General features: G+C 39.6%; 2 protein-coding genes across 12 annotated transcripts in view; one reads left to right on the top strand and one right to left on the bottom strand.

Moving 5' to 3' along the window:
* The window catches only part of LOC122622537 (TLD domain-containing protein 2), a 70,853-nt gene that overhangs the window by 17,547 nt on the left and 27,178 nt on the right, over positions 1-26,128 (top strand). For 4 of the 11 annotated variants that reach the window (XM_043801053.1, XM_043801052.1, XM_043801055.1 and 1 more), the window contains 4 exons: positions 10,128-10,477; positions 11,423-11,919; positions 20,900-20,971; positions 25,453-25,556. In XM_043801053.1, the coding sequence (XP_043656988.1) occupies positions 10,217-10,477; positions 11,423-11,919; positions 20,900-20,971; positions 25,453-25,556 (934 nt within the window). In that variant the 5' untranslated portion in view covers positions 10,128-10,216. Of the gene's footprint in view, positions 1-10,125; positions 10,478-11,422; positions 11,920-18,837; positions 18,888-20,899; positions 20,972-25,452; positions 25,557-26,128 lie in introns of those variants that run through there. The other 7 variants (XM_043801065.1, XM_043801056.1, XM_043801068.1 and 4 more) reach the window with 4 other exon arrangements.
* LOC122622540 (probable mitochondrial import inner membrane translocase subunit Tim17 1) lies at positions 23,790-24,922 on the bottom strand. Its single transcript, XM_043801072.1, has 3 exons — positions 24,485-24,922; positions 24,068-24,265; positions 23,790-24,005 (listed from the first exon to the last, which is right to left on the bottom strand). Exons 1-3 carry the CDS (start codon positions 24,804-24,806, stop codon positions 24,001-24,003), a joined length of 525 nt encoding a protein of 174 aa, XP_043657007.1. The 5' UTR covers positions 24,807-24,922; the 3' UTR covers positions 23,790-24,000.

The raw sequence follows: 26,128 nt of genomic DNA, 5'->3' as shown, positions 1-26,128 counted from the left end.
CGTCAAAAGAAACAAACGAAAAAACTTGGCCAACAATGACGAATAAGGCGAACACAAGAAGCGAAGACCTACGCCTAATTTAAGGTCATCAGCACAGTAAAACAACAACAATCACAATAGGCAGAGGAAGAAGCAGCATTTACTGCTTATGACAACAACAAGTTTCTCTGATTTTTTTCTTCGGGTTTTCTGACTTTGTCTACGGCCCTTCCATGCCATTTGAGTCGAGAATTAACAGGCAATGGCATAAAAAGTAACGATCGCACTCACACTCATGAATGTATGTATGCACATGAGTACTAATGCTTGTACATCCCAAGAACTGTAGCTCCCCTCCCAAAAGCTCATTTACCTCCTCGCCTCGATCAGCAAAAAGTTGCCATACTCGCAAGTAATTGGAAAGGAAACCCCTAGAAAACCAACGAAAAACAGTTTGGGACTGAAATCACTGTTGATGGTACAGCCCTTGAAAAAGGTATATACCTTTATTATTCAAGAATTTAACCATTTAACGATCCTCTTTGCGCCTGCAATTCTCAAAACCGCCATTTTCTATTTGATGAGTTCGATTTTTAAACGTAAAGAGGGAGGTGTGCAATTTCGTATACTAGCAGTCAAAGTTACAAGTATCTTAAAACTTAAAAAAATAATTAAAATTATTGAATCCACATACTAAGAAAAGTTTCTAAAGTCCCACCTATGAATGCAAATCTATGCAGATCCGAACCAGTGCCGAAAAATTGGCAGACTGAAAGGCATCAGCGCCAGATGCTTTGGTTTTCCGAGGAGAAAAGTGGTGAAGAGGAAGAGGCTATTCACATCCACTCAGATAGTCGATGGCTTTGGTTTGTCTTACTTGTGCGCCTGTTTATGTTTTTGTATAAATAGCTCAAAAATTGGTAAAAAGAGCGGGCAAAAACAAAGTATAATTAGAATAAATGTTAAGCCCAACCATTGACGTATGTAATACAAATAGGTAACAAAACTGGGCATGCAAGAATATATCTCGTTTAAGTCAAATCGTGTCATTTGTATCAGACAATGTAATGCATTTCCAATTAAATGCGTCGCAAATCTATGGTGGGATATGCTTCATCAACACTTGATAGCATAATTAAAGCGGATTAACTTTTTAGCTTCTATTTCGACGCAACTCAGCACAAAGTGTTCGTATAATATTAAAGCCATTTATCACGATGTCAGCTAGGTGTGCATAAATTTGGGTCCCCGTGATGTCGCCCGACATCAGTATAGATAGTGAAAGCATACAACTAGAAAGTTCTATACCTATTTGGTTAGTAGTATCTAAAAAAAAACAAGAGAGAACGCTATAGTCAAGTTCCCCGACTATCTGATACCCGTTACTCAGCTATTCGAAGTGCGAAGGAGAGTCTTCAGCACATACAGCTTTTGGCTGTTTTGTGGGCGTTAGAGTGGGCGTGGCAACAAGTTTTTTGGCAAATCGTTAGAAATTTACAAGACTAATACAAAAATGAAAAAATATCGAAACATTTTTCAAAAGTGTGGACGTGGCAGTTTTGGGCGGTTTGTGGGCCTTAGAGTGGGCGTGGCAACATGAATCGACAAACTTGCGCTGCGTCTATGTCCCTGGAGTATGTATGCTTAATCTCAACTTTCTAGCTTTTGTAGTTCCAGAGATCTCAACGTTCATACGGACGGCCAGACGGATAGACGGACGGACAGACGGACATGGCCAAATCGACTCGGCTACTGATCCTGATCAAGAATATATATACTTTTTATGGTCGGAAACGCTTCCTTGTGCCTGTTACATACATTTCAACGAATCTAGTATACCCTTTTACTCTACGAGTAACGGGTATAAAAAAGGAGGGGTGGCCTTGTAAAAGTGCGATTGACTATGCAAATCAATTAAAACTGTCCGGAAGCGGTGAAAAGAAATTGGAATTGGAAAATTCAACGAGAAGAAAGGGATATTGGAAACGAAACGCATGCGCAATTACTTATGTAATAATTTAAAAAATCAACACGGAAATGTAAATTCCCATTGGGTATCTACGCATAGCCGCATCTGGTTTTTACTTTTATCGATTTTAAATGACACGTCCACATCCACGCGGTTGAACGAGGAAGTCTCTGAGTCACTTAGCCTTTGTATTATTGCACATTATTATGGCTACCAAAAGGAGGCTTGTCACAGTACAGAATATTTAAATCTGCCGGCTCAATAATTAAATATATGTGTACTTTTATAAGGTACTTTTTGCCGTGTTGTCTTTTCATGTGATTTACTTATGGTCTTTTGTTCGCCCCTTCTCACTGTACCTTACTTCGTTGAATTCTACTTGGCCCAGACAAAGAGCCTTACTGCTATTTGTTTGCTCAAGGTGGCGTGAAAACAGTGTCATAATTAAGCAAATAAATATAAATCTATAGATATTTATAGGTACATACCTGTCGGTGCGCCGAAACTCAAACAAGACACTTGAGATGTCAGTCCAATCTTATTCAGATATTCGAAACCAAGAAAGTACCCTCGAATATCAAATACTATATTTTCAGTTGTTGCCGACAATCGATGATTTAATAAATTCCCAGTTTAAGTACTAAGAAGAAGTGTCTATATTATGTTCATGTTTATTACACATTTACGATTCGGTCGCCCAAAGTGTGCCAAATTTTCAAAAGCAGCTGCCAAAAAAATTTTCCGGCAATATGCTCAATAAATTCTTAATGTATATATTTTAGACTTGGACAGATAAACCAATTAAATATAATACGTCTTAGGATTTGGTCAGTAAACACATGCTTGTGCATTAAATTAAATGTACCTAAGTTTTTGAATATTGGGTGGGAGAACTTCACCACTTTGTAGGAAATTGTTACATTACAAATGTTCTTTACTTAACCGGCTTAAAAATGTAATATACTGTTCATTATTGTTCACACAGCTTAGATCCGCTATTAATACATAAATTAGAAGGATTTAGTTGTAAATAGTATCCAAACTTACTTCCACTTCCTGTGCGTCGCGCCCACATATATAGGTAGAATCTAGACCCTGGTCATTAATCAATATCATTAATCAATATACCGCACTCATAACCCATCAAATCAACGCTTTTTGCGTATTTATGGCCGGCCGATTCGGATTTGCATATTGATCAGCGCAGGCAGGTGACTATATATTTATAGTCTTCCCAGGCTAGGCGATTCGGGGCGTTTGGCCCACCCATGTGATTAGTTTCCGTCTTGGTTTGATTCGGAGCACTTGTAATTTGTTTTCTAAGCTGTTCACATTTTGCGGAAAACAAAGTTGACGATTGATTGGGTTTGATTGAGCGGGTAGACAGTGGAACTGGTTTCCCCACAAAGGCGGCGCTACTTCCGCCATGGAAAGACACTTTGTTTTGTTTCCAGTGTGGCAAGTAATTATCGAGCCGAGACACCAGAGAAACCAAACCACATTCGTCAGAACACTTTGATTGCTGAGGCACTAATATCGAACAAGAGCCGGACTCGGATGTCCAGACCATTTCAGCCGTCCCTCTGCGGTTCACACACATATGGGCTCAGCTGTCACGGTTACGGATTATATTATGTCACTTTATGTCGCCACTTCTGTCTGCTCTCTGGTTACATTACCCGATATTTGTGTATATTTAGCTTGCTGATTCTAAGCCGGACTTATAACGCCGTTTGGTCGTTTGATCTGTTTGTCAAACGATAAGCTGGCTAAGCAGGGGGACAGGTGTGGTCGGAATCTTAGAAGAAATCTGAAGATATGTTGTTTACTGTTTACATAATACTCAATGAACAGCTACTTTTGTAAAAAATCTTTGGATTCGAGACGAGTCTAGGTTTTTAACTTATCGCGAGGCTATACATTGTTTGTGATTACGTGATCCTTTCTGGAATTTGTATATTTTATATGGCATGCGTGGTCTGCTTAGCCAAGCGGCTGGGTTTTATTCTAAACATTTCGAAAGATTATTTTCTTGTGTCATCGAAACGGGTATATATTTTGTTGCAAACAACATTATTTTTGTTGGTTTTTTTAAGGTGCTTGTTGTGTACATATTGAAATACTGCTGGAAGCGGAGGTATCCTAACATGTATTTCTGAAAACGCTTATCAGAGCCACAGTTTTAGGGAAGCATAATATATTTATCTTATTACTGGCACCGGAAAAGGGAGCTTAATGATCCTATTGAGGAAATATCTAGTTTCTTAATCAATTAATAAGTCAAATGTATTTTAGCAATGACAATAATGATCGCAATTAAAAAATAGTGTTTCTAAGCTGTAAAAATTATTTTAAGGTTGGAACATTTTACATAATAATAGTCAGTATAAAATAATATATCGTGCACAAGAGCGCTACTTGCACAATGAACAGCCTTTTAAAGGAGTGTCTGTAAAAGAGTAAAGAAAAAACAAACAAGAAGTTATTATGAGAAGGTATATGCGAAGGTACATGGAAAGTTATATGGGAAGGTATATATGGGAAGGTATATATGGGAAGATATATATGGGAAGATATATATGGGACCAATACATTATCCAGCACGCATTAATAGCAGCCCAGAGCCGCAGAACACGTCCTCGCTTGCAATACGGTCATATTGATATAGATCGACCCCACCCTGCACTCTGCATTAGGTGTGCAAGTCGGCCAGGTGTAAACTGGTTTGTTAATGATCCAATGGACAGGCAGGAATTCGCCAGTGAGCAAACACGTATGAGCAATGCGAGCAGAGTCTATTAATAAAACCGCAACCGTCTTGTCATGTGAAAATGGGCTTAAAAAAAGGGCTATTCCGAAAAGAAAATCCGAGATATTGGGTGAACAGAACCTAGACGCAGTAATATCTTGCAGATACGTTGACCACTTGACACTTTGGCTAGTGACAATGCTCGCTGAAACGGTAGCACATGCAGATACATTTGTATCTTTGCCGCACCCGTAGATACATGTGTCACCACTCGTCAGTTCAACGACTCCCGGCGACCAGTTTCGTTTTCGTTTCGAAAAAGACAACAATAAAGGGAATTAATTATTTCAGCTTGTGATTTATTGACTCGAACTCGCGACAGCCTACAACCCATGCACTAGTGATGAAGGGCACTCGACAAAGGGCTTGGAATTTTCTTGAGATATAAGTTTATGAACTTAGTACGATTATTTAGCCACCTAATAGAATTGGAGGGCAGAGTTCTAATGCCTTCGCAGATCATCATCACTTAAAAGCAAGGAACCCCTGCTTAATTTCAAGCCTTTTGCATTTTCGATACATTTTTTAAAACTGTAATTTCTGCCCGTTTTCCCTTTCATCTAGTTTACTGCACATCGGCTTTACTGTAGCAAATTGCCGAACGCAACGTCAGACATATCGTTTACATGCCATGCACACGCGATGTGGCGTCGTGTGTAGATACATTTGTATCTCACAGTGACCATTGTTGCGACGCACAGTGGAGCATTAGATACAGATACTGAATTTTAAGCAAATTGTTGATGTCAACGGATGAGTGGGATATCGCATTCGACAGGTAATAGTTAAAAGGGATTGAATACAAAAAATAATTCAAATCGGTTCAGTATTTTAGAAGTTACACGTGTTCAAAGTTGAACCTTTTTTGGGTTGCAGAAAAGCATGTATTTTTTTTTTAGAAAATTCGGACTTTGCGGTCGATTTTTAGGTAAAATATGAAACCGACCGGCTGCGTTATAGTCTCTATGGAAAGGGTCATCAAATCTCGGTAAAACCAAGGTGGAATAAATGTATAATATTCTTTGCACGTGCAGGCATACCTGTTTTACTGAAGTACTAATTTTCACCTATTTTTTAACTTTGATGGAAAACAAAAAATGGGATTCTACCGGATTCTGGTTTTGGCGTATAAGGTGTTGTTCTTGAATATGTTCTTTATCATAATCAAACCACGTACCACCCCGAATTTCCCTGGCAAAAGAGACTTTCAACTCAGCGTAAAAAACGCGTGGCTTAGTGCAAATTCTGCTACAAGCGCAGTCGCTGAGCAGTACGAAATTGTATGGCGGGCATACATTTTTTCCTGTATTGGCGGCTTGTTTTTCAATCCCTGACTTTCTAATGATTTTAAATGAATGTATAATGATTAATTATTCTTCAAAAATATTAAATGAAGTAAAATTGAATTATTATTTTGAACAAAAAGGTAAAAAAAAGTTAAAAATAGATGAAAAACTGACAAAATAAAGAACAAAAATAAATAAAAATTTGTTTCCTTAAAATGTATTTATTTTTTGTTTTTAAAACATTAAATATGTACCATATTAGCATTTTCAGGGAAAACAAATGAAAAGTATTTGTCGAAATTGGATACAAATTTAGAAAACTGCCTCCAAAAACATTAATTTTCGAGTATAAAATCTACTATTTATCACACCATATTATATGACCACTTAATCGAAAGGTACTATTACCTTTCTTTTAAAAATTATGAAAATATCTCAACTGGTTCAAGAGTTATGATTCTTATTCATCTGAAGTATCTAATGCGCCACTGTGCGACGTCTGAGTGGTTTATTTATATCGTGTTGCTCTTGTTTCGCTTCTGTTTCAGTTTCTGTTCGGTTGTATGTTGCCTCTTCTACCTTTTCGCATTTCATTTCGTTTGGCCCCATAACGTGTCTGCACAGCCAACGTGTGTATCTACGAGATACATTTGCTGCCGGTCGGTATCTATCGAAATCGAAAGTGCAGTTTTACGTGCTCGGAGCCCAATGGAAATGCATTGTCATCAAGGTTATTGTTCTTGGAGCTCACCCAGTGTAAATACTCAAGATTCCTGAAATTGGTTTCGTTCCTAGTAATATAAACAACAAATACATACGATTTCTCGATTCTAAAATGAATAAAAATTAAAAGATGACAGTTTTCACTTTTATCTTCCAAGGAAAGAATTTTGTAATGTTTTCAAGTCGCGTTATAATGATTTCACAAATTATTGTCAATAACATATTGGTTTTATAAAATGGCACCTAAGTAAAAAATCTTGTAGGTATATTTTAACGATCGTACCCGGGAAAAGTCAGCTTAAAAGGTCACTCTATCCTATGAATAGTCCTATTGCATCTATAAATAAATTATTTTTCAGACTGCACTTGAAAGCAAAATCTAGTTTGGGCATATCATCAATTCCGTTTTATCGCTGTTATTATTCCTATGATTTCCCAATCGTAAAGCCAAATCCTCAAGATTAGTAATATCAAGTAGGCTATAAATCAATATTGGTGAACAGTTTAACGGTCCAAAGTTTCGCTTTAAACCAAAAGTGTTTCCCACACTTTGCTCTTTCAAGCTTCCTGTGATGATATAATCTATTCTCAGAGCTGGTTTTATTTACCATTGCGTTCTAGCATAGACTATGGAAAATTTTCACACTTGAGCACATCAAAGTTTATCAACGTTTTCACTGGACCTCGCCATGCACTGCAAATTGCAACTGCAGCCTTTGCCATGTGACAGTTGGCCTCGTCATCGTGTGTTTTATGGGCTCTTGTCTGAACCAGAACCAATCCGATAACCCCATTGGGGTATTTTTAGGTATATGCTCTCGTGCGAGGAGGTTTCCCGCCTTATCAGGCGCAGCTCCAGCTTATCACGTGCTGTAGTTTTCCGTTATTCTGCGTTTTGCATGGAAAGTTTCGTTTCACACAGATTGCACTTTGCAGAAAAACTGAATAACACAATAATAAAAAAAAGCATGGGAACGTTGTTGAAGAGCATCGATATCAACACATAGTTACCTAGAGCTCAAGTATTCTAGCTTATAGAACTAGGTCGGTAAAAATCTAATTTACCATTTTTGCACTTTTGCCCACTTTTAAAAATTTAGAAAGCCGTATACTTTGGAAGAACCTTTTTTAATTTTTCAATTTTTGAAAATAAAATGTTGACTATTTTGACAATTTATATTACAGAAATAAATTGAATTCCTACACGGACAAGTGTTAAAAAAAACCCGTTTTATATGTTTGAAAATGCCAAAGATTTTAAAGGTATTATATTCTTCAAAATGCTTAAAAGTAGGCTAAAGTGGTCAAATGGGTGTTCTGAAAGGCTAAAGTATAAGGTATTCATGTCATGGAGCTAGTTTTTAATTTCTTGTAAGTCCCTTAGTTTTCTATTTATTTAAATTTAATAGGGATCCGCTACCGGCAACCAGTTTTTTCGCTTGAATAGCCATGACATTGACACAGTAAGACTTTGAATTCCGACTTTGGCTGCAGGTTTGTGTTTATTTATTTATGCGAGCATTGCACAATTGATCAGGCGACAACCAAATGAATAATAGTATCCCCAATGGGTTATTAATGTGAGCCATAAATTGCGGAGTGGATCCCACCTTCGCGGCTCACTGGAGACCTAGACCTAGACCCGATCATAAGCCCCAGCCCCGATCCAGACCGACACCGAAAACAAAACCAAACCCGAGACCTAGACCCGTGACTTGTGTACGTGCCCGGCCGTGAAGTGTGAACTCCAGTCCACTCTGATCCAGCGGAACCTGCACTTGATTCGACTCGACTGAAGTCGGCTTGGACTTACATGTAAGCGCCTTGAGCTCGACCGGTTGTGGTCAGTTTGAGTTCCCGCTCCGCTCACTTGTCAAGCGGACAAGGTTGGCTTTTTTCCACCGTAAGTCACCAGTATATTCAAATCGCTCTCTTCCTATATATTCGGCCCGATAAGGTGGCGCGTACTTGCGCCCTGGCAGGTTTTTACGCACAAACACACGGACTCCCGGCCAACAGTTCCTTCAGAGATAAGGCCAGGGACACATGTAAGCAGTCTGGCCCACTTCAGTGATCTAATCATCCGGAATTGGGAACACTTCTGACCCCCTGCTTTGAAAGTGGGAAGAGGCTATCGTGACTAAGGACACTTGACTGTGTTGAAGTGTCATAAGAACTCAATTAGTAAGACAAGGTCATTCTTTGTATGTATTATTCTTCTAGACACTATGTATTAAATCTCTTGGTCTCCAGGCTGTCTCATTTGATAAAACGATTTTCTAGGTGCCCGGCCTAGCACGATTTACAATCGCGTGGGGTCATTATAACCCATTTCAATTAGCTACCTCTGTTCCCCCAAGCATTAACTATAATTTGTCCGAAGGGGTGAGAATTGGAAGTCTAAACAGCCTCACACGACTTGATCTGGCGTTAAATTGTAAAGTTTTTCTGTTTACATATTCTGAAACATATGCCGGGGTCGCCCGCCCCTTAAATTGTCTGATAGCGACAGTTAAACTTTAGGCACTTTCAATTTCACAATCAAGTGGCGTCTCTTCCCCCTTAGGTCCCACAGTCCCTGTATCCCTCCATCACCCGATTCTAGTCAGTCATCGCCGGCATTATCATCATCATCACAGCGTTCATCATCATTGGATTTTTGTGCTGGTTTCTGTAATAACCCATGCTGTATGGGCTGCTGTTTTGTTGTCGTAGGTTGTTGCCCATTGTTACTCGCCATGATGTCATGAAGTTGTGAGTTAATTTGCATAATTAACTGCTTTGCTTGTTGCTGCCGCGATGTAAGTCCGAGTACTATTGGGGAATGGGCAGCCAAGCGGGCTGAAAGTGATAGGAACTTAGCTTCCGATTAGTGGTAGACTAGATATATAATATTTGCTCAATATGAAAGCAAATATTTAGTGCGTCTATTAAAGCTATTTAGTTATTATCAATAGATTTCTAATTGTTTTTCCGCTCGAATTCAAATGGTCCAACATTTAACGTTTTACGATGTAATGCTGTTGTCATATGTTGATCTCGCCCTGTTCTACCCGAAAGGAATCGCTCTCTAAATATTCTTCCCATGACAATCCCAAGTCGTGTTTTTCATTGCGGTTGCTGTCTGAGTGACGACGACGACAGCGTTCCGCTCGACCGACAACGGCCTGTTAATTACCACGCTGATGCCGGTTCAATAGAGTTCACTGAAAGTAAAAGTTTGCCAAGCGCAGGGAAAATGGGAAAGAGAGAGATAGAAAGAGACGGGGTAACGCTTGGTAGTAATTGGAGCGCGACAATTAACAGCAAAAATGCCATAGCCATGTTTTCGACGATAATTAATCGGTTGGAGTACTTGCAGCGCCTAACGGCTAACGGTCTAAGTTAGCAATTAGTACCCAGTTACCAATTTATCCGCCCTCATCCGAATCGAGAACTTAGCGCCACGCCATGAGCATCATCGACAGCGGCAAGTACCGCTTGCGCAAGGACTGGGCCAGCGCCTCCATTCCGTCCTTGGTGAACATCGACGAGCACGACGGCGACTCCGGGGACACGGAGGGCAGCCTTAATGCCACGGCCCCTCTGCCTCCACAGAAGCCCCCGCGGCGCAGCTCCCTGGCCCTCGGACTGTTTTCCAGCAAATCTGACAAGAACCAAAAGCGCCGCAGCTCCATAGCCGTCTCCTTCCTGCGGCGGGATAGTAGTAAGGTGAGTAAGACGCTCTTATAGTAATATTAGTAGTATTGTTTTAAGATACTTGAAACTACATTTTTGAGAATCACGCACACGTTGGCACTCCTTGATAAAGTCGATTTAACGAACAAATATATATTAAAACAAGAGAGAACGCTATAGTCGAGTTCCCCGACTATCTCATACCCGTTACTCAGCTATTTGAAGTGCGAAGGAAAGTCTTTAACACTGACAGTTTTTGGCGGTTTGTGGGCGTTAGAGTGGGCGTGGCAAAAAGGTTTTTGGCAAATCGATATAAATTTACAAAACTAATAGAAAAATGAAAAAATATCAAAACTTTTTTCAGAAGTGTGGGCGTGAAAGCTTTGGATGGTTTGTGGGCGTTAGAGTGGGCGTGACAAAAATTGTTTGGCAAATCGATAGAAATTTACAAGACTAATACAAAAATGAATAAATATCGAAACATTTTTCAAAAGTGTGGGCGTGGCAGTTTTAGGCGGTTTGTGGGCGATAGAGTGGGTGTTAGAGTGGGCGTGGCAACATGAATCTACAAACTTGCGCTGCTTCTATGTATCTGGAGTTTGCATGTTGAATATCAACTTTCTAGCTTTTATAGTTCCTGAGATCTCGACGTTCATACGGACGGACAGACGGACGGACAGACGGACATGGCCAGATTGACTCGGCTATTGATCCTGATCAAGAATATATATACTTTATATGGTCGGAAACGCTTCCTTCTCCCTGTCAACGAATCTAGTATACCCTTTTACTCTACGAGTAACGGGTATAAAAATATTCAATAAGTTTCCGATGTGCTATTTGGTAAATTGGTAATTGTGTAAAATCTAAGCTCTTAAGAAATGAATTTTATATAAATTAGGTTTTTATGTCTCTATATTCGCCTTTACTGCACCAACAAGTTGCATTTTAACTAACCCATTCCTGTATCCCTTGCAGAACTCCACCAAAGACTCGTATGAATCGGCTGTGCGCAGCGAGAAGTCCGATGGCTCCGGCACACCCACCAGCCCGGAGATCGTGTACAGCTCCGAGGAAAATATTCGGGCCAGCTCCCCAAACGATCCGGGCAAGCAGACCTTCTTTGAGGACGGCAGCCAATCGCCGCGTCCAGTGCTCCAGGGGCTGAACACCTCGTACGAGGGACCTCAAAATGACCGCCAGAGGCGCAGGCGCAGCTCGCTGCAGACCAAGCTGGACCGGCATCGCCGCAAGAAGATGGAGTACATCAACCAGAGGAGCCTGGACTCCGGCATGATGTGCAGCGAGTCCCAGAGCGACCTGACCAACGAAAGCTTGATCGAGGCGTCCGGCAGCTTTGCCAACGGAAACGACGACGAGGACGACATCATCGATCCCAGCCACGGGGAGTACTTTCCACGAGAGAAGCGCCACTCCTGGTGGAACATCTTTGTGCCCGACAATTTCAAAAACAGGTGCGCCCTCTCCGTTCGTTTGACTCTAACCAAACCGTCTGAGTGTTTAATAAGCGCCTTGCCAAGTGACTAAAATGCATCGATTGCGTATGATTGCCCCCAACCAACCATCCCACCTACTCAATTTGCTCTCGCTGCGAATGAACTAACACCCGTCGAAAGTGTGATTAATTCCCGGCTTGAAACACTCCTACCCCCGAAACTCACTCCTTCAGATACATTTCCGGTGCCCCTGGGTCTCACTTTAATTTATGCGACACGTCGGAAGGGGAGACATTTCCTCAGGGGAGCTCTTCCTCGCAGCCGCATCATCACCGGCCGAAACTCCTGATTTGGCAATTGAACATAACGATTCACTCACTCTCCGAAAGTCATTCATCACTGCGAGGGTTCTTATTAAAGATTTCCGATTCGTACTTTTCGAAAAGGGTTGTGATGGCTTATAGCAACAACAGCTCGCAAGTGACCAACGAACCAATTGCCAAGTCAATTCACGTTGGCCATTCGATTGAATCTACCCTTTGTGAGAGTCTTAAAATTAACAAACGCGAAAAAATGGGTATATACAATTACCAAGTTTCCTAATAGTTTAAAAATCACCCAATCCAATCCTGACTCTAAATTTATCTTCCACTTTATTCCATTACAATTGTTCAACTATATAGTACAATTGATTCGACTTCCCAGTTCGCAAACAAATAGAAAGAAAGGAGAATACCATCAAATATATAAGTGTTGATCAGTCTGCAATGTGTGTAAGAGAATTACCATCTCGGTGAAATAAGCAACCTGCTGCTTCACCTGCTCTTCTTCCTCTTTAAAAAGGCCTTCTCTTGGAGACCTTCACTGGGGCGCTGTAGGGTTCATTTACTGACCCCGACCCGCCGACTAGGTCAAGTCATTGCCGTTGCTCAGACGCCCAACGGGTTCTTTGACGGTCGGATAGGAGCATGAGCCTCATTATGGACATTATTATTATTTTAATGGCGTAATCTTCTAATCTAAATCGGCTGATGATCAGCGCTAAAATTGTGGACATCGGATTATAAATATTGTACATCGATATCGGTATTTTTGGAGTAATTTGTGCTTCCTTGAAAGCACACAATTTTTCGGTTGTTCTCGCCATATCTTACTTTTAATTACCCAGCATTTTGTTTTTCCGTTCCTTGTCATACTTTGCTCACATCCCGAATTCGATTTGAGACTTTGCCTGTGCTTCGGCCTGTGCATCTGCCTTGCTTGCATTTTAATTATTTTTGATTATTTGTGATTGTTTTGTTTTCATTTAATTAAAAACCAGAAACAATGACAATTATTGCCCGAAAGGCCCTGTAAACAACAAACCTTTTCGGTACAAATTTTGATGAGCAAACGATACGAAACGATAGGAAGCATTTTTCTTTGTTGCCAAATTGGCAAAGAGCAAAAGTTGGATATTACTTATACCTTTAAATGGGAACCTTGCCACCCAGCGACAGTTACAGATCAGACTTATGTCTTCTGTATATTTCTTTGTTTTACGTAAGCCCTGCGAATAAATAAAAAGCGGCGTTTTACAATTCGCAATGTCAATTAAACTTGTAAAGAGAATTAATGAAGCGCACAAATTTAGCGAACAGTCCAACGAATTGTAAGCAAAGGCAATAACATTAATTGGCCATATTTGCCGTATTGGTCGCCCCTTTCCCATATCACGTCGGTACATATACTTATATACATATGTATATAGTAGCTCGGTTTTTAACTGCCATGGCAGCACGTTTTTATTGCACGCGATATAGATCTGATTGATATAAAGTTTACATTTGAAAAGGTGTTCAATTTAAGCAAAGGCCCAATGGCATTAGCTTTTTGAATTCTATGATCTATTGGAAGTTATCAGACTTCTGTAATTAGATAAAAAAATTAATTTATTCATGTTTTTTTCAATAGACCAATATAAGTAACCGCACTTCAGAAATATAAGTTGGTCATTTAAATTCCCTTTAGAAGCTAAAATATACATATGTTGTAAGCAAATAGATGAAGGCTTGGTCGCTTGAAAAATATCCAATCATGACAATCGACAGTACTGGTACTTTGGTCGATTTTTTTTCATCAGGCATCCGTTGAAAATACCGACAAGCTCCCCACTCGAAATTGTTAATTAAGGCCTGCTCCAAACGAATCCAACAGCTTCCAGTCACTACTTGTCTTTGTAATGCCAATTTGGCTTCTGTTTCAGCGCGCTGTTGATACAAGTACGAATTCCATCTTCCCATATGATGTCTAGACCTGGACTCAGTCTTTCCGAGCTCAAGCCCGGATAATTCCCTCACAGTAGACTGTGAAATATCAAAAAAATTATCAGCAAATATTTGATCAGTTTATATGCTTGTGCGACTGTGTGCAAATTACATAGATCGTGAGATATAGATATGTAGAGGTTCTTCTGACTCTACATTTAGTGTGCACTGCGTTTTAGAAAACAAAGCAATAAAATCAAATCGACTGCATAATAACAATCGTAGAGCTGTAGTGAAAAGGTGTAGTACTTCACTGAATAAAGGGGTTTTTGTTTGTTTCTGCAAGTGACCGTTTGGTGTGACATACAGCTTAACTACACAACAATCCGCCCTGCCCTTTTGAAACTATAAAGTTGTCACAATAAAGCATGTTAGTTTTTGGCTTACAAATTAAATAATAAATCAAATCAAGTACCAAAAAATTAAGCCATAAAAATAAATAATTTAAACAGCACTTTGCAGAACCCTTTATTACAACCGTGCGCTAAACGTTTTACACCTTGTCATGAGCATTAACACCTGTTACTCACATTATAAGTAGATTGTTTAAACATGGTATTCTACCTTTGGTCTGATTCACTCTTCAAACTAAGACCCCACGCATAAGACTTCCTGACTCATTTCTCTATAAGGCACATAGATCAAAAAACGTTCGTTGGTGGAAAGAACCCGTCAATTCCAATTCAGATTTGAGGAAGCCAACGCATTCTCAACCCGAAAGTACTTTAGTTTATCAAATTAGCCCAAAAACAACAGGCAATAAAACCAACACGGGAACCCTTTAGCACAATGTTCGCTTATATGTGTACATATAAATCCTCTACTCGTAACGCCCATTTAAAACACGTCGAGGGTTTTACGGAAGAACACAAACAAAAGTAAATGCAAGGGAAAACAGTAGAGTCGAACGAAAAAGTTAACTCTAATTTGTGACAGGTACTTGGCAAACACGATGCCACGATGAAAAATACACTTTATTATATTGTTTATTATCAAACGATTTATGGGGGCTGGCCAAAGAGGCCACTCGGGTTCGGCTGGCCTGACATTTTGGTATCAGCATATTTCTCTTTATAGACGCCCAATATAAGCCCAATTAAGTCGTAATTCATATTTAGACCAGCACCTGTGCCCGACCCTGCCCCCACCACATACGTACTATACGAATTTGTCATTTGTTTACACTGGGGTTTTTAAGCCTTCTCCTATACATTCGAGTATATAAGAGTCTAAACAAGTTAATGTTATCCGATAAGCTGATTTGCTTCAGTGCTAATTGATGATCGCTGTGATATTAATTACCCAACTCCCAAACAGCGAAATTCTTCCAGATAATTAATATTGCAACTAGGTAATACACTTAAGTTCGAATGAGGGCCCAGACAGCTCCACGTTGTCAGGTGGGTCTCCAGTGATGATCAGGTGTGAAGGGATAATTGATCAGAAAGAACCGCTTGGGTTTATAACGTACATATATGCTAATTTCCTATAAATGCTAATAATGCGGCAATTAAAACGAAAATGTACAATCGAGTTAAGGGTTATTTAAGCGAGGGGACATTATGAATCTAAGTCGCAGTGACCTAAGAACTATTATTCTCACCTTTCACCAGGCAGTTAACTGGCAACTTATTAAAACTAACTAAAGTTACTTGAGTATTTCATGTTTCTATCTACATCCTAGTTCATATCTCTATTTGACATTGTAAAACGAAATTCCTTCTTACGTTTTGTTGCCCAACAATGTTTGCTCATACTAAACATATGGTAACATTTAAGGAAAACGTAACCTAATATTATTTGCAAAACTGCAGCATTATCAACTTGATCATCATATATGTATGTACTAACATAAGTCAGATCTGTTCTTTTGATTATGGTCCCATCCTATTCAGCTTAACAACTAATACAAAATTGAGATACATTATAGGAGAGCCACAAGTAAACGATGTATCTTTAAGCTTTAAATAGATATCTATTTATAGATATTTAGTATGTATATCGGCGAAGTAATTGGGTTTTTTTTGTAACTTAAATTCCAGTCTGAATGGAACCAAAGGGGGGATCTGGGGATCGCTTGGATCAACTGATTACGTGCGTGAGTGCACAAAGTCCGCGGAGGGAGAGGCCTTTATTGCGCTCCGCTGGCTGCTGATTTGATAAATGAATGGGTATACGTATACAAATGTATGTATATAAAATGTCGGAACAAGAGGGCAGTGGAGCACACTGGTCTCCATCCAGAATGATAACATCCAGAGCTCATGGCATTAACAATGACAGAGCCCCAGACCCATGGGATGATTTTTATTTTGCGTCTGTCAGTTGGAAATGAAACTCGCGACGTGAGACATTTGAACCGATCTCTCCAGAATTCGCGGCTATATCGAAGCGCACCCAAAATATCGAAAAATCGTAATTTTATGCAAATGCTAAGTGGCAAAGTGTTTAACTGGATTCTCAGTGGCTTCGGCGAGTGTGTTTTGAGTTAATTATAACTCATAATTTATTTACAATACAAATTGCTATGTATTTATTGCAAGATGTGCAATGCAATTACGCTTCATGACACTAAATATTCATTACATTAAACGACGCTCTGTAATACCAATTAAATGCAATTTCTTCGAGCCCCTCCCTCATGGTGGAAACCCAAAGTGAAAATCATTTACTCGATGTCCTCGTTCAAATTAGAATTCATTGTTGATTGAGGAAAATTTGTCCCATTCGGATCGAGTTTTGCATTCGCTTCAATTAGATTCCCGCTTTGTTCGATGCCTTGTTTATTGGCTGCTCGTTTTTTTCCTCATGATAACGCGGTTCTTATCTTAATTTACGCAAAGCAAGTTTCAATTTAAATGAAAGATAACAGTTCTCAGCCATGTTGTTGCCGCGTCAGTTTGTGTAAATATTTTGAGTTTTGGCCAAACTGGTTTATTGAAATTTGTGTGTGTGCTTCTAATTCTGTATTTTGCTCGTGGAATTTACAAAGTGAAGGTCAGTTGAGTCAGTCGAAATTCAAACAGCGTCTAGTGTGAAGACTCTCTTTTTGAATTCCTCCATCAAGGGGCTCGTCTGTCCATCCAAATTCCGAAGTCTTTGGCCAGGTGTCCATAGCAATTGCCTGAATGAGCCGCTAATGAAGACGGGCTGACGATTCTAACAAATTATGGCTTTCATGCTAAATAACTGGCAGACACGACACATCCAAACTAGACTTATTTGAATACCGATCATGTGGACTCATGTACTTGTAGACTCAGATACAAAATGTATCAAACGAGTTGCTGATGTTTTTATTTACAACGCCGCTGGCGCCGAGAATTTAAAGGCAACTGACCACAATCAGTCGTGCTCACACCCGTGTGTATTACAAAAGTGATATAAAATGCAATTAATTGTTTCAATTAAGGCTAGTCAAAAAGCGCTGGCTTGCAATATAAAAGTGGGATGACTGTTTCCTCGTCTGCACATGACTAAGAACCCGCCCGCTAGTTTACATTTTTGCAAAAAAACGTTAATATCCAAATTAGACGAAGCTAACAGCAGAGACCTTGTAGTTCACTTTTTTACTTTCTTTCTCCCTGCAGCGGGTGAAGGCCAACCTTAACCCACATCCGTGTGATTCGTGTTGATTTTGCGGAGGAGGATTTATTTCAAGAGCAGATTAAATAAGCACTGGCCTTGTCCGGGGTTTCACATGGGGTATTCGACTGCCACTCACATTGTGTAATGTTATTCTGTCTTGCTGATTGACACTAGATATTCTTCAAATTATCATCATCGTTGTAATCGCACCAAACCAAATTAGCAAAACCACTCTGAGTCAAACTACTTCCATTACGCAATCCTCACGTGCTGACTTGCCCTTGAATATGACACATTTTCTGATGCAAAAAAAATAGCAAGAGAAGAGCAAAAAGTGTCAAAAAATCCAATTAACCTTTTTCTTCGCCGTTGAGTTGGTAGCAACGGACGGACAAATACAAACAACATTTCACTCGTTTTATTTTTCCAGAGCAACCGAAAGCCAAGGCAAACAGAGATAACAATGCGGCATAAAAATTCTAATTATGAGGCGGGCGTTGGGAGGTGGGTGAAGCCCAAAGGGGCAATTTAAATATGACAATCAAAAGTGGGACTGTAGGCAAAGCGTAGTATAGAGTAATATCAAAATCAAAGACGGAATTAATTCACGTGACACTGTTTAGAAGACAACCGCTGCAGTTTATGTCAGCTGTGTTTGGTTGCTGATAAGGGCCGACTTTGAGGTATTTTGTTTGTTTTTCCCTGCTCGACGGCTCCTTCGACAAGCTAATTAATTTTGTCATCAATATTTTCCACCTCCCATAGCGGTGACAGCCAAATTGAATCATTAAAAGTCAACAGTGTCAAGTGAATTTATCTTTTGCTTGTTCTAGTCACCTACCCCTTTTCTCTAACTCATCTGTCAAATGGCGGGGCTATGATTGATCGACTAGCTAATCGGTATCCGATATTTTCACAAAACATACATCAATTTCCTGTAATTATTTTAGCCCTAGTCTACAGAAATTGCATTTAGTTTGGGCTTGATACGGTTTCTACTTTAGTGTAAACAAAGTAATGAACTCAATGCGAAAACCTAAAGACATTTGAATACACAATGCAAAACGTTATACTTACATCGCAATACTATTGGTAAGCCCAAATGCGTTCATCAAACAGTTCTATTAAAGATCTATAAGGGGCTTAAATTCAAAAATCGTATGACTAACAATCGCGAATTGAATGGCAGCCTTTGCTCTGAATTCGTATCTTTATGATGACTGTTTCGATAAGATCCCGATCCTTTGATAAGATGCCAAACATTTTGTTCAACCAAGTTTGACAAATTGTTTGCTAGGTGCGTGCGGTCATCTATAAATGCGGACTACATAATTTAACTTATCTGTAATTTGGGGACCATTACACTATATCGTAAGATCCAGAAACAAATCCAAACTACGTCTTTCGATAAAAGTGAATATGTTGAGCCAACTTCCTGTGAGATAAAACCAGAGACCATTAGAATTGCGCAGTATAAACAAAAACTTAAGCACGTACACATATTCCCCACTATGCCATCATGGGATCCTCTTTTGTTTGCTTATTGAGTTTCCCCTATTTGGCGTTGTGGGTCAATGCTAGGCCAATCCAACAAGTTTTGTAAATTTTGAATTCATTCAATAAGACTGGCTGAATTTTATACCCGTTACTCGTAGAGTAAAAGGGTATACAAGATTCGATTTAAAGTATGTAACAGGCAGAAGGAAGCGTTTCCAACCATATAAAGTATATATGTATATTCTTGATCAGGATCAATAGCCGAGTCGATCTGGCCATGTCCGTCCGTCTGTCTGTCCGTCCGTATGAACGGGACGAGATCACAGGAACTATAAAAGTTAAAAAGTTGAGACTCCAGTGACCGCATAAAACTGCCACGCCCACTCTAACGCCCACAAACCGCATAAAACTGCCACGCCCACACTTTTGAAAAATGTTTTGATATTTTTCCATTTTTGTATTAGTCTTGTAAATTTCTATCGATTTTCCAAAAAACTTTTTGCCACGCCCACTCTAACGCCCTCAAACCGAAAAAAACTGTCAGTGTTGAAGACTCGCCTTCGCACTTCCACTAGCTGAGTAACGGGTATCAGATAGTCGGGGAACTCGACTATAGCGTTCTCTCTTGTTTTTCATTACACACAATTACAAGCTTAAGTCAAACATAACAATCGACTGTATATATTATATTTCTGTTTTCGATTGATTAAAGTACCCGGCCATTTCACTATCCCATTTAACAATGCCTTTCGTGAAGAGTTCCTATTAATTTTCGCTGCTCATAATTGCCCCGAATTCAGATAAACTGCCTTAGCAAACGGTTTGACCGTGGCCTATATCATAGACTTTTAGGCGTTTCGGATTGTAACATACCTATGCGAAACCTTGAGTTTTGACAATCTCAACTGAAATAGTCGCGAATTGTGGGAATTTTATATGCACTCATATCATATCGGTATATGTATAAATTGAATACCCTTGACAAGCTAAAGTATAGTTGCACGTCGAGTTGGACATTGTTTTCAACAAGATTTCGAGTGCGTAGAACCAAACTGATAGTATCAACTGATTGCGTACAAATGGTAATTCTCAAGAGCACTTTTCTAAGTACTGGTTCTTAGCATTTCCGAAAATTCATTTTCCAGGCAAAATACCAACTAGTCACTCAAGTAAGATGGTGTTAAGTATATATACAAAAAATTAAAATACATAAGCCAAGTGTCCATCAATTCCTTCCTACCTTTTTCTACAACCTTACCCGACTCTTTTCTGAACGTGACGATTCCGAAGCAATTAGCTTATGTCGAGTACATGTATTCATAAGCATATCCAGTGGCAGAAAGCAATTTGACAGGAGGGCGTAGGCTTGGGTTTGGGATTATTGAGTTCCCAATAATACGTGTACATTCCGTGAATTCCAGCGCGATCAGGCGAGATACACTCTTTTGCTGCAGTGTGGGTGTATTTTAAATTTACCATTTCGTAATTACACATTTATTTACCTTATTGTTTCTCCATTTATTTCTTTTTGTTTTGGCACAATTTGCCATTTAATTGGTTTTGTTCGCCTGCCCCGATGTGCTCCTTATGATTTTCGAACGTGCCAGGTCACGTAGGGCTAGTCAAGATGTTTCCAGTTTGTCACGCAGCGTTGACAATTTGGCGATACCCGTGCGCAGGTAAGTTGCAACTAACACCTAAGTCCACCTCTCCCCACCCAAAACACCCATCCATACAAATGCAAATAAGCCAGAGCCGCATCAGTACATAGCATGTACATAGTATGTAGAAAGAGCCTTTGACGCACCTGCATGACATAACTATAGCGCCTACCGCCTTCTTATGTTTTGTAAATCTATGTATCTATGTTGAATGTTGCATGGCCCGACTGAATTTAACCCACATTTGATATTCCATTTGTAAGTAGATTTAAGAAATAACGATTTATTCGACTTTCAGCGAATTGTAACCATAACTGGGCAGCCCAATTTATGAACTTTCAAAAAACCGATTGCCACAGTAATTTCATTTTGCGGCCTGTAAATAAGAAGGGGAAAAAACTAAATCGAAACCGGCAGGCCGCAAATATTGATAATTTATAAGGCGAGCGGCCAGCGTCTTATTAACGAAATTTGATAATTTATTAGTCGCGTATAAGCGTAAATAAATGGCTGATGTTCAAGTGATCTCGACTGATAAAATCAGAGGTTTGAAGGGTGTCAGATAAGGAAGTTTTGAAAACACATGAGAGTATGTATTCCATTTTGATAATAAATATAATTGCCAGGATGGGAATACTCCAGGCCTATCACAAGAAGGGACCGCACTCACTTTATTTTCCATTTCACAACTGCAATAATCGCTAATAATTCATGTTTTTGCTCGTCGCACATTACGTGTACGTAGCGAAACTGAGTCACTCGCTTAGTTCAACGTGGTTTGCCTACCATTCGATGCGTGGGGAAAATATAAGTAAAGTAAACACTCTAGGTAACCCCCCCGTGGGTTGTTGACACTTGGTCCGGTGGAATTGTGCCAGTAAAATGCTACTGCCACTTCTGTTTTTTCGGTGCTCATGCCACTGATCGCCGCCCAGGGCCACATTCCCGCAGGTAAACAATACTCAAGAGCGATAAGATACATGTACATATGTATGCCCCAGCGATCGAGCCCTGATTGACTTCCACTCAGCAGACTTGTTCAAGACTCCCTGGCCAAATGTGACTCGTCGCATTGCTGATATTTCGTGTGCAACTCGTAAAAATGCACATACTTACTTTGTATTAAGGCTAATGGGAAATATGGAAAACATAAGAGGATTACTCAAAGCACCCATAGGTTGCCTTACTTTATCATCCATTTTGTGTGTCCAACTGCTTTATGCGGAAGCGTGTCTGTAGCACTTGCCGTTAAGAAAACGCATTTTTGTTCTTATACAAATTTCAATTTATTTTAAATACATGCGCCGCCTTACTTTTGCTGACCTCCTCGGCAGAAAAATAGAATGCAAAAAATAATTCGGCCTCTGAAAATAATATGTGTGTCATTTACAATTATTTAATAATTTTTCATGTTTACTTGCCGAACAAAAGCGAAATATCTATCCATTCCATTTAAGCGCGAAAGCCAACTGTGCAAATAGATTCCAAAGCCATTTCGCTGTCTGAACTCAATAGTTCAAAAACACCCAAACAGCTCAGAACAACTTAAATAAAACACAGTTGTTCCAACCAGACTCATGTTTTTGCAATGGTTTTCCACGCGAAAAGGCCTATTCTCGGTGCTAGAACGAAAGGTTTTTTCAGCTGCGCAGCTACTTAACGGCATTCCATGGAAAATTCTCATTGGCGAACGTGGGTAAATATGGCTAGGAATTAAAAATGTGGAAGGCAAATATCGAGTGGCGACAAATATGCGTTAAATAATTATTTAGTATTTGCCGCCGTTGTTTATCTGTGAACAAAGGCACTTTGCATGCGCCTGCTGCCAGCTGAAAACTTCAGTCCACAATTATTCTACGCGCTCGCGTATTTATTTTTTATCATTGATATTCAATTATGGTTATCGCCAATTGCGCTAATTGGCGACGCAGTGAAAAGACACGCGCACATAAACTTTTATTACTTTCAGAGGAAAGAAAAATAGGAGACCCTTGATCGGCAGAAGTAATGTTTCTTATACTCGTATTTATGAATATCGCCCCCTGTCGATTCGGGCATGGTTGTCATTCACTTTGCTGTAATGCAAACTATATTGGCAACTGAAAACCCCGCCCGAAATTCAAACGGAAATTAGTTTTGCCAATCTAACGGGAACGCAATAATATAGAAAAAGGGCTTTGTGTGAGTGCAGAAAAAAAAGTAGTGCTGAAAAGATGTAGTTAAGATAAAATCTTGCAACATTTTAAAACAGGAACGATTCAATTTTAAATTTAAGAGAACGTAATATTATACATTTCAGCAGGTTTCTTTTCGGCATAACAATAAGAATAATAACAACAAGAGAGAACTCTGCAGAGGAGTTTTTCGACTATCTCACTTAGCTATCGTGACTTAACTATTGGGAGTGCGAGGTAAATATTTCGATATGGGAACAGATTGTAGTAGGCAAATAAAAACTGAAAAAACGGAAACGCTTCCTTTGATCTTTTATCTGTTATCTATTAAGGGTTGTTAAGGAACAACACTTCGAGTAAAGGGTATGAAAACTTCAGTTTGGATTATAAAGTAGAATATCCGTTTATATTAATGCTTAGGTGCACAAGCTGTGCTCATCCATGAAGGAGCCAATCTGATCATTTATCAAGGCGGTATTGAAATTATTCTTGCTGGCCAACTATATAAACTTTTAGGCTTGAACCAAGGAACTTTGGAGGAGGAAGCCCTGAATAAATATGGAATTTCAATTATGGAGCTTTGAAGCACACGCGCCTCTCAAAAAGCCACAACACTTCGGCTGGACTTCAGACTGTGGATATAAATATGCCGAACCAAACAATAAACGAAGAGAAAAATATATTAATGATTCTAAAACTTGCACTGTACGACAATTGAATTTAAATTGAAATGGGAATGCCGCCAGTATCAGATTTGAACAATCAAAGCAATCTTTTATAAATTGGTATGCAATCGACGCGTCGATCCACGTTCGCGGATGGATAGAAACGACTAGGCGATGACGCAGCGAAGAATTCTACAATTCCGAAGAATCAATCTAGAATAAAAGAGTGCGAGTGGTGGAAAAAGGGCTGTTATTGAGCAGCAGATTTCACTTACCACTCCATAATTCGCTTCCAAAGGGAGAATCTCCATTTTGCTGCCGTAAAAGCTCCTGCTTATGCAAGTCCTGTCGCTCTACGGGCGACACCTGGCGGTAGGAATACGGCGAATAACGGGACACCGCAATGCCCACGCCCTCTATAAGGGTCAAAAGGGCTCCGCCCACCAAAGCACTACTTAGCATGGAGGCTAGTCCTGCGGAAGAGATTAAAAATATATCTCAACTAGCTATTTCCAAATGCCATAACATAGCAATCTGTATATAACTACCTCTAGAGATGAGCAAGAAAGTAATTATTTGTTTACTATAATGGCAATTTGAGATCAATTTATAGCACTAACTAATTAAAGCAATAATAATTCATCGAAAACCAGCCTTTATTACTCAATGTTAATGAAATGTTAAAAACTCACCAGTTCGAGCAGCGAGAATGCCCCCGGTGGTCGCACCACTAATTATAGCGTTCCACGGATCCTCCTTCTTCCGGAAGTGAACCAGTGAACAGTCGATGGCGCTAAAGGTTGCGCCCCATACCGCAAAGTTACCTCCCACCAGGCCGGATCGAGCTCGTACCGCCGCAAATCCTCCGCTTAATCGGTATTTCAGGCCGGAGGGAGCGTTTCGAAACCCCTTGATCGCCTGGAAGGCTCCTCCGCCCAAGGCACCCACTCCGAAGGCTCCACCACAGTCCTCTACTATGCGAAAGGGACAAGGCTCCCGACTGTACTCCGCCATGTCAGTTGATTATAGGACTCAGGATAAAATTGATAGGGTGACAGACACCCACTCGCCAGCTGTATAGATTGTCAAGTCAAAGCCTTCTTGGAAGCATATTTAATTATGCATAAATTCAGACTTTCACTACCAAATGCAAGGCCAATAGAAATATATTAAGCAATTCATTTTTTTCTGTCGAACATTTTGAGATGAGATCCGAAGCTAGAAACATTTAGAAACACATTAGAAACAATTATGTATGTTTATAAATGTATTTTCCTTCACAACAATTATTTGTATGCTTTTCTGAGTTAATTCTATCAATCACTTAACGACAAGTCACATGAAAAATCGTGACTTCTCGCCAAACAATAAAGGCTAATCTAAAAAAAAAGTTAAAAAAACATATTTAATGCGTCGTTTTGCCATATTTGGATCTGATCGTCAAGATAATATTTACAAAACGATAGCAAATGCACAACAAAAAGGCTGAATTAAAAAGGCGAACAGGCCGCCAATAAATAAATTGTTTTTACCCGGTTATGGTCACAATTCGAACTGGAAATTTGTAAGTGATAACGATCGCAATAGACTGCGCTCCAATCGCCACAAGCCAAAATATTCCGTTCCTCCAGATTTTACAACCGATTTCTGACTTTTTCAGGAGCAAATCGCGAAGCGTGGATCACGGCCTTGCGGCTCCATTCGACTTGGATTCGCTCCGCTCTAAAGTGGAGCAGCGCTTCGAGAGCGTCGACAAACTATCAAGTAAGTGTTTCACGAGTCCACTAACAAACACATAATTAGACCCAGTTAAAGCGATGAGGTTCGGTGGGAATAAATTAGGTTGGGGCAACAGCAGACGTATGCATAGTAATGTAAGGCGAACTTCCCGAATTGTTGTATTTCTCAAAACTAATACTTATTTCCGGCTTATCCGCAATTTTCAATTTAAATAATTCGCTTTAAACTTATCTAATAAGACAGAATGTAAAATGTGTGTAGATTTTTCAAGCTTACACGAGAGGTGTCATAAAGACTAATCGGGTAGGAGATTCTGCCGCCAGGTGGCGCTGAAGCTCACACTCTGTGTAAAATTTGTGTAAATTGCAAAAGTAAAGAAACATGTTAAATTAATCTAAAATAAAAGCAACTAGCTTAGATTGTTTATTATAAAATAACATTTGCATTTATCTTTAAAAATGTTAAACAGCTTTATTGAATTCTAAAATTTTTCATATTTTAACGACTTCCTACGGAATCCTATTTCTGATCTATCAAAATAGTTTATATTTTACGCAATACAGTCCATTTTAGAGCCTTAGCGAGAGCCGCATTTA

Source organism: Drosophila teissieri, chromosome 3R (genome assembly GCF_016746235.2).
Source record: "Drosophila teissieri strain GT53w chromosome 3R, Prin_Dtei_1.1, whole genome shotgun sequence".
NCBI lineage: Eukaryota > Metazoa > Arthropoda > Insecta > Diptera > Drosophilidae > Drosophila > Drosophila teissieri.
The sequence above is the reverse complement of the archived record's forward strand: the minus strand, read 5'-3'. Positions and strand labels throughout refer to the sequence as shown.

Bases quoted from the DNA above. Each gene is read 5' to 3' on its own strand.
- LOC122622540 (XM_043801072.1), bottom strand. From the start codon at position 24,806: ATGGCGGAGTACAGTCGGGAGCCTTGTCCCTTTCGCATAGTAGAGGAC. The intron at 24,266-24,484 runs GTGAGTTTTTAA...TCTCTTCCGCAG, and splicing joins CATTCTCGCTGCTCGAACTG to GACTAGCCTCCATGCTAAGT.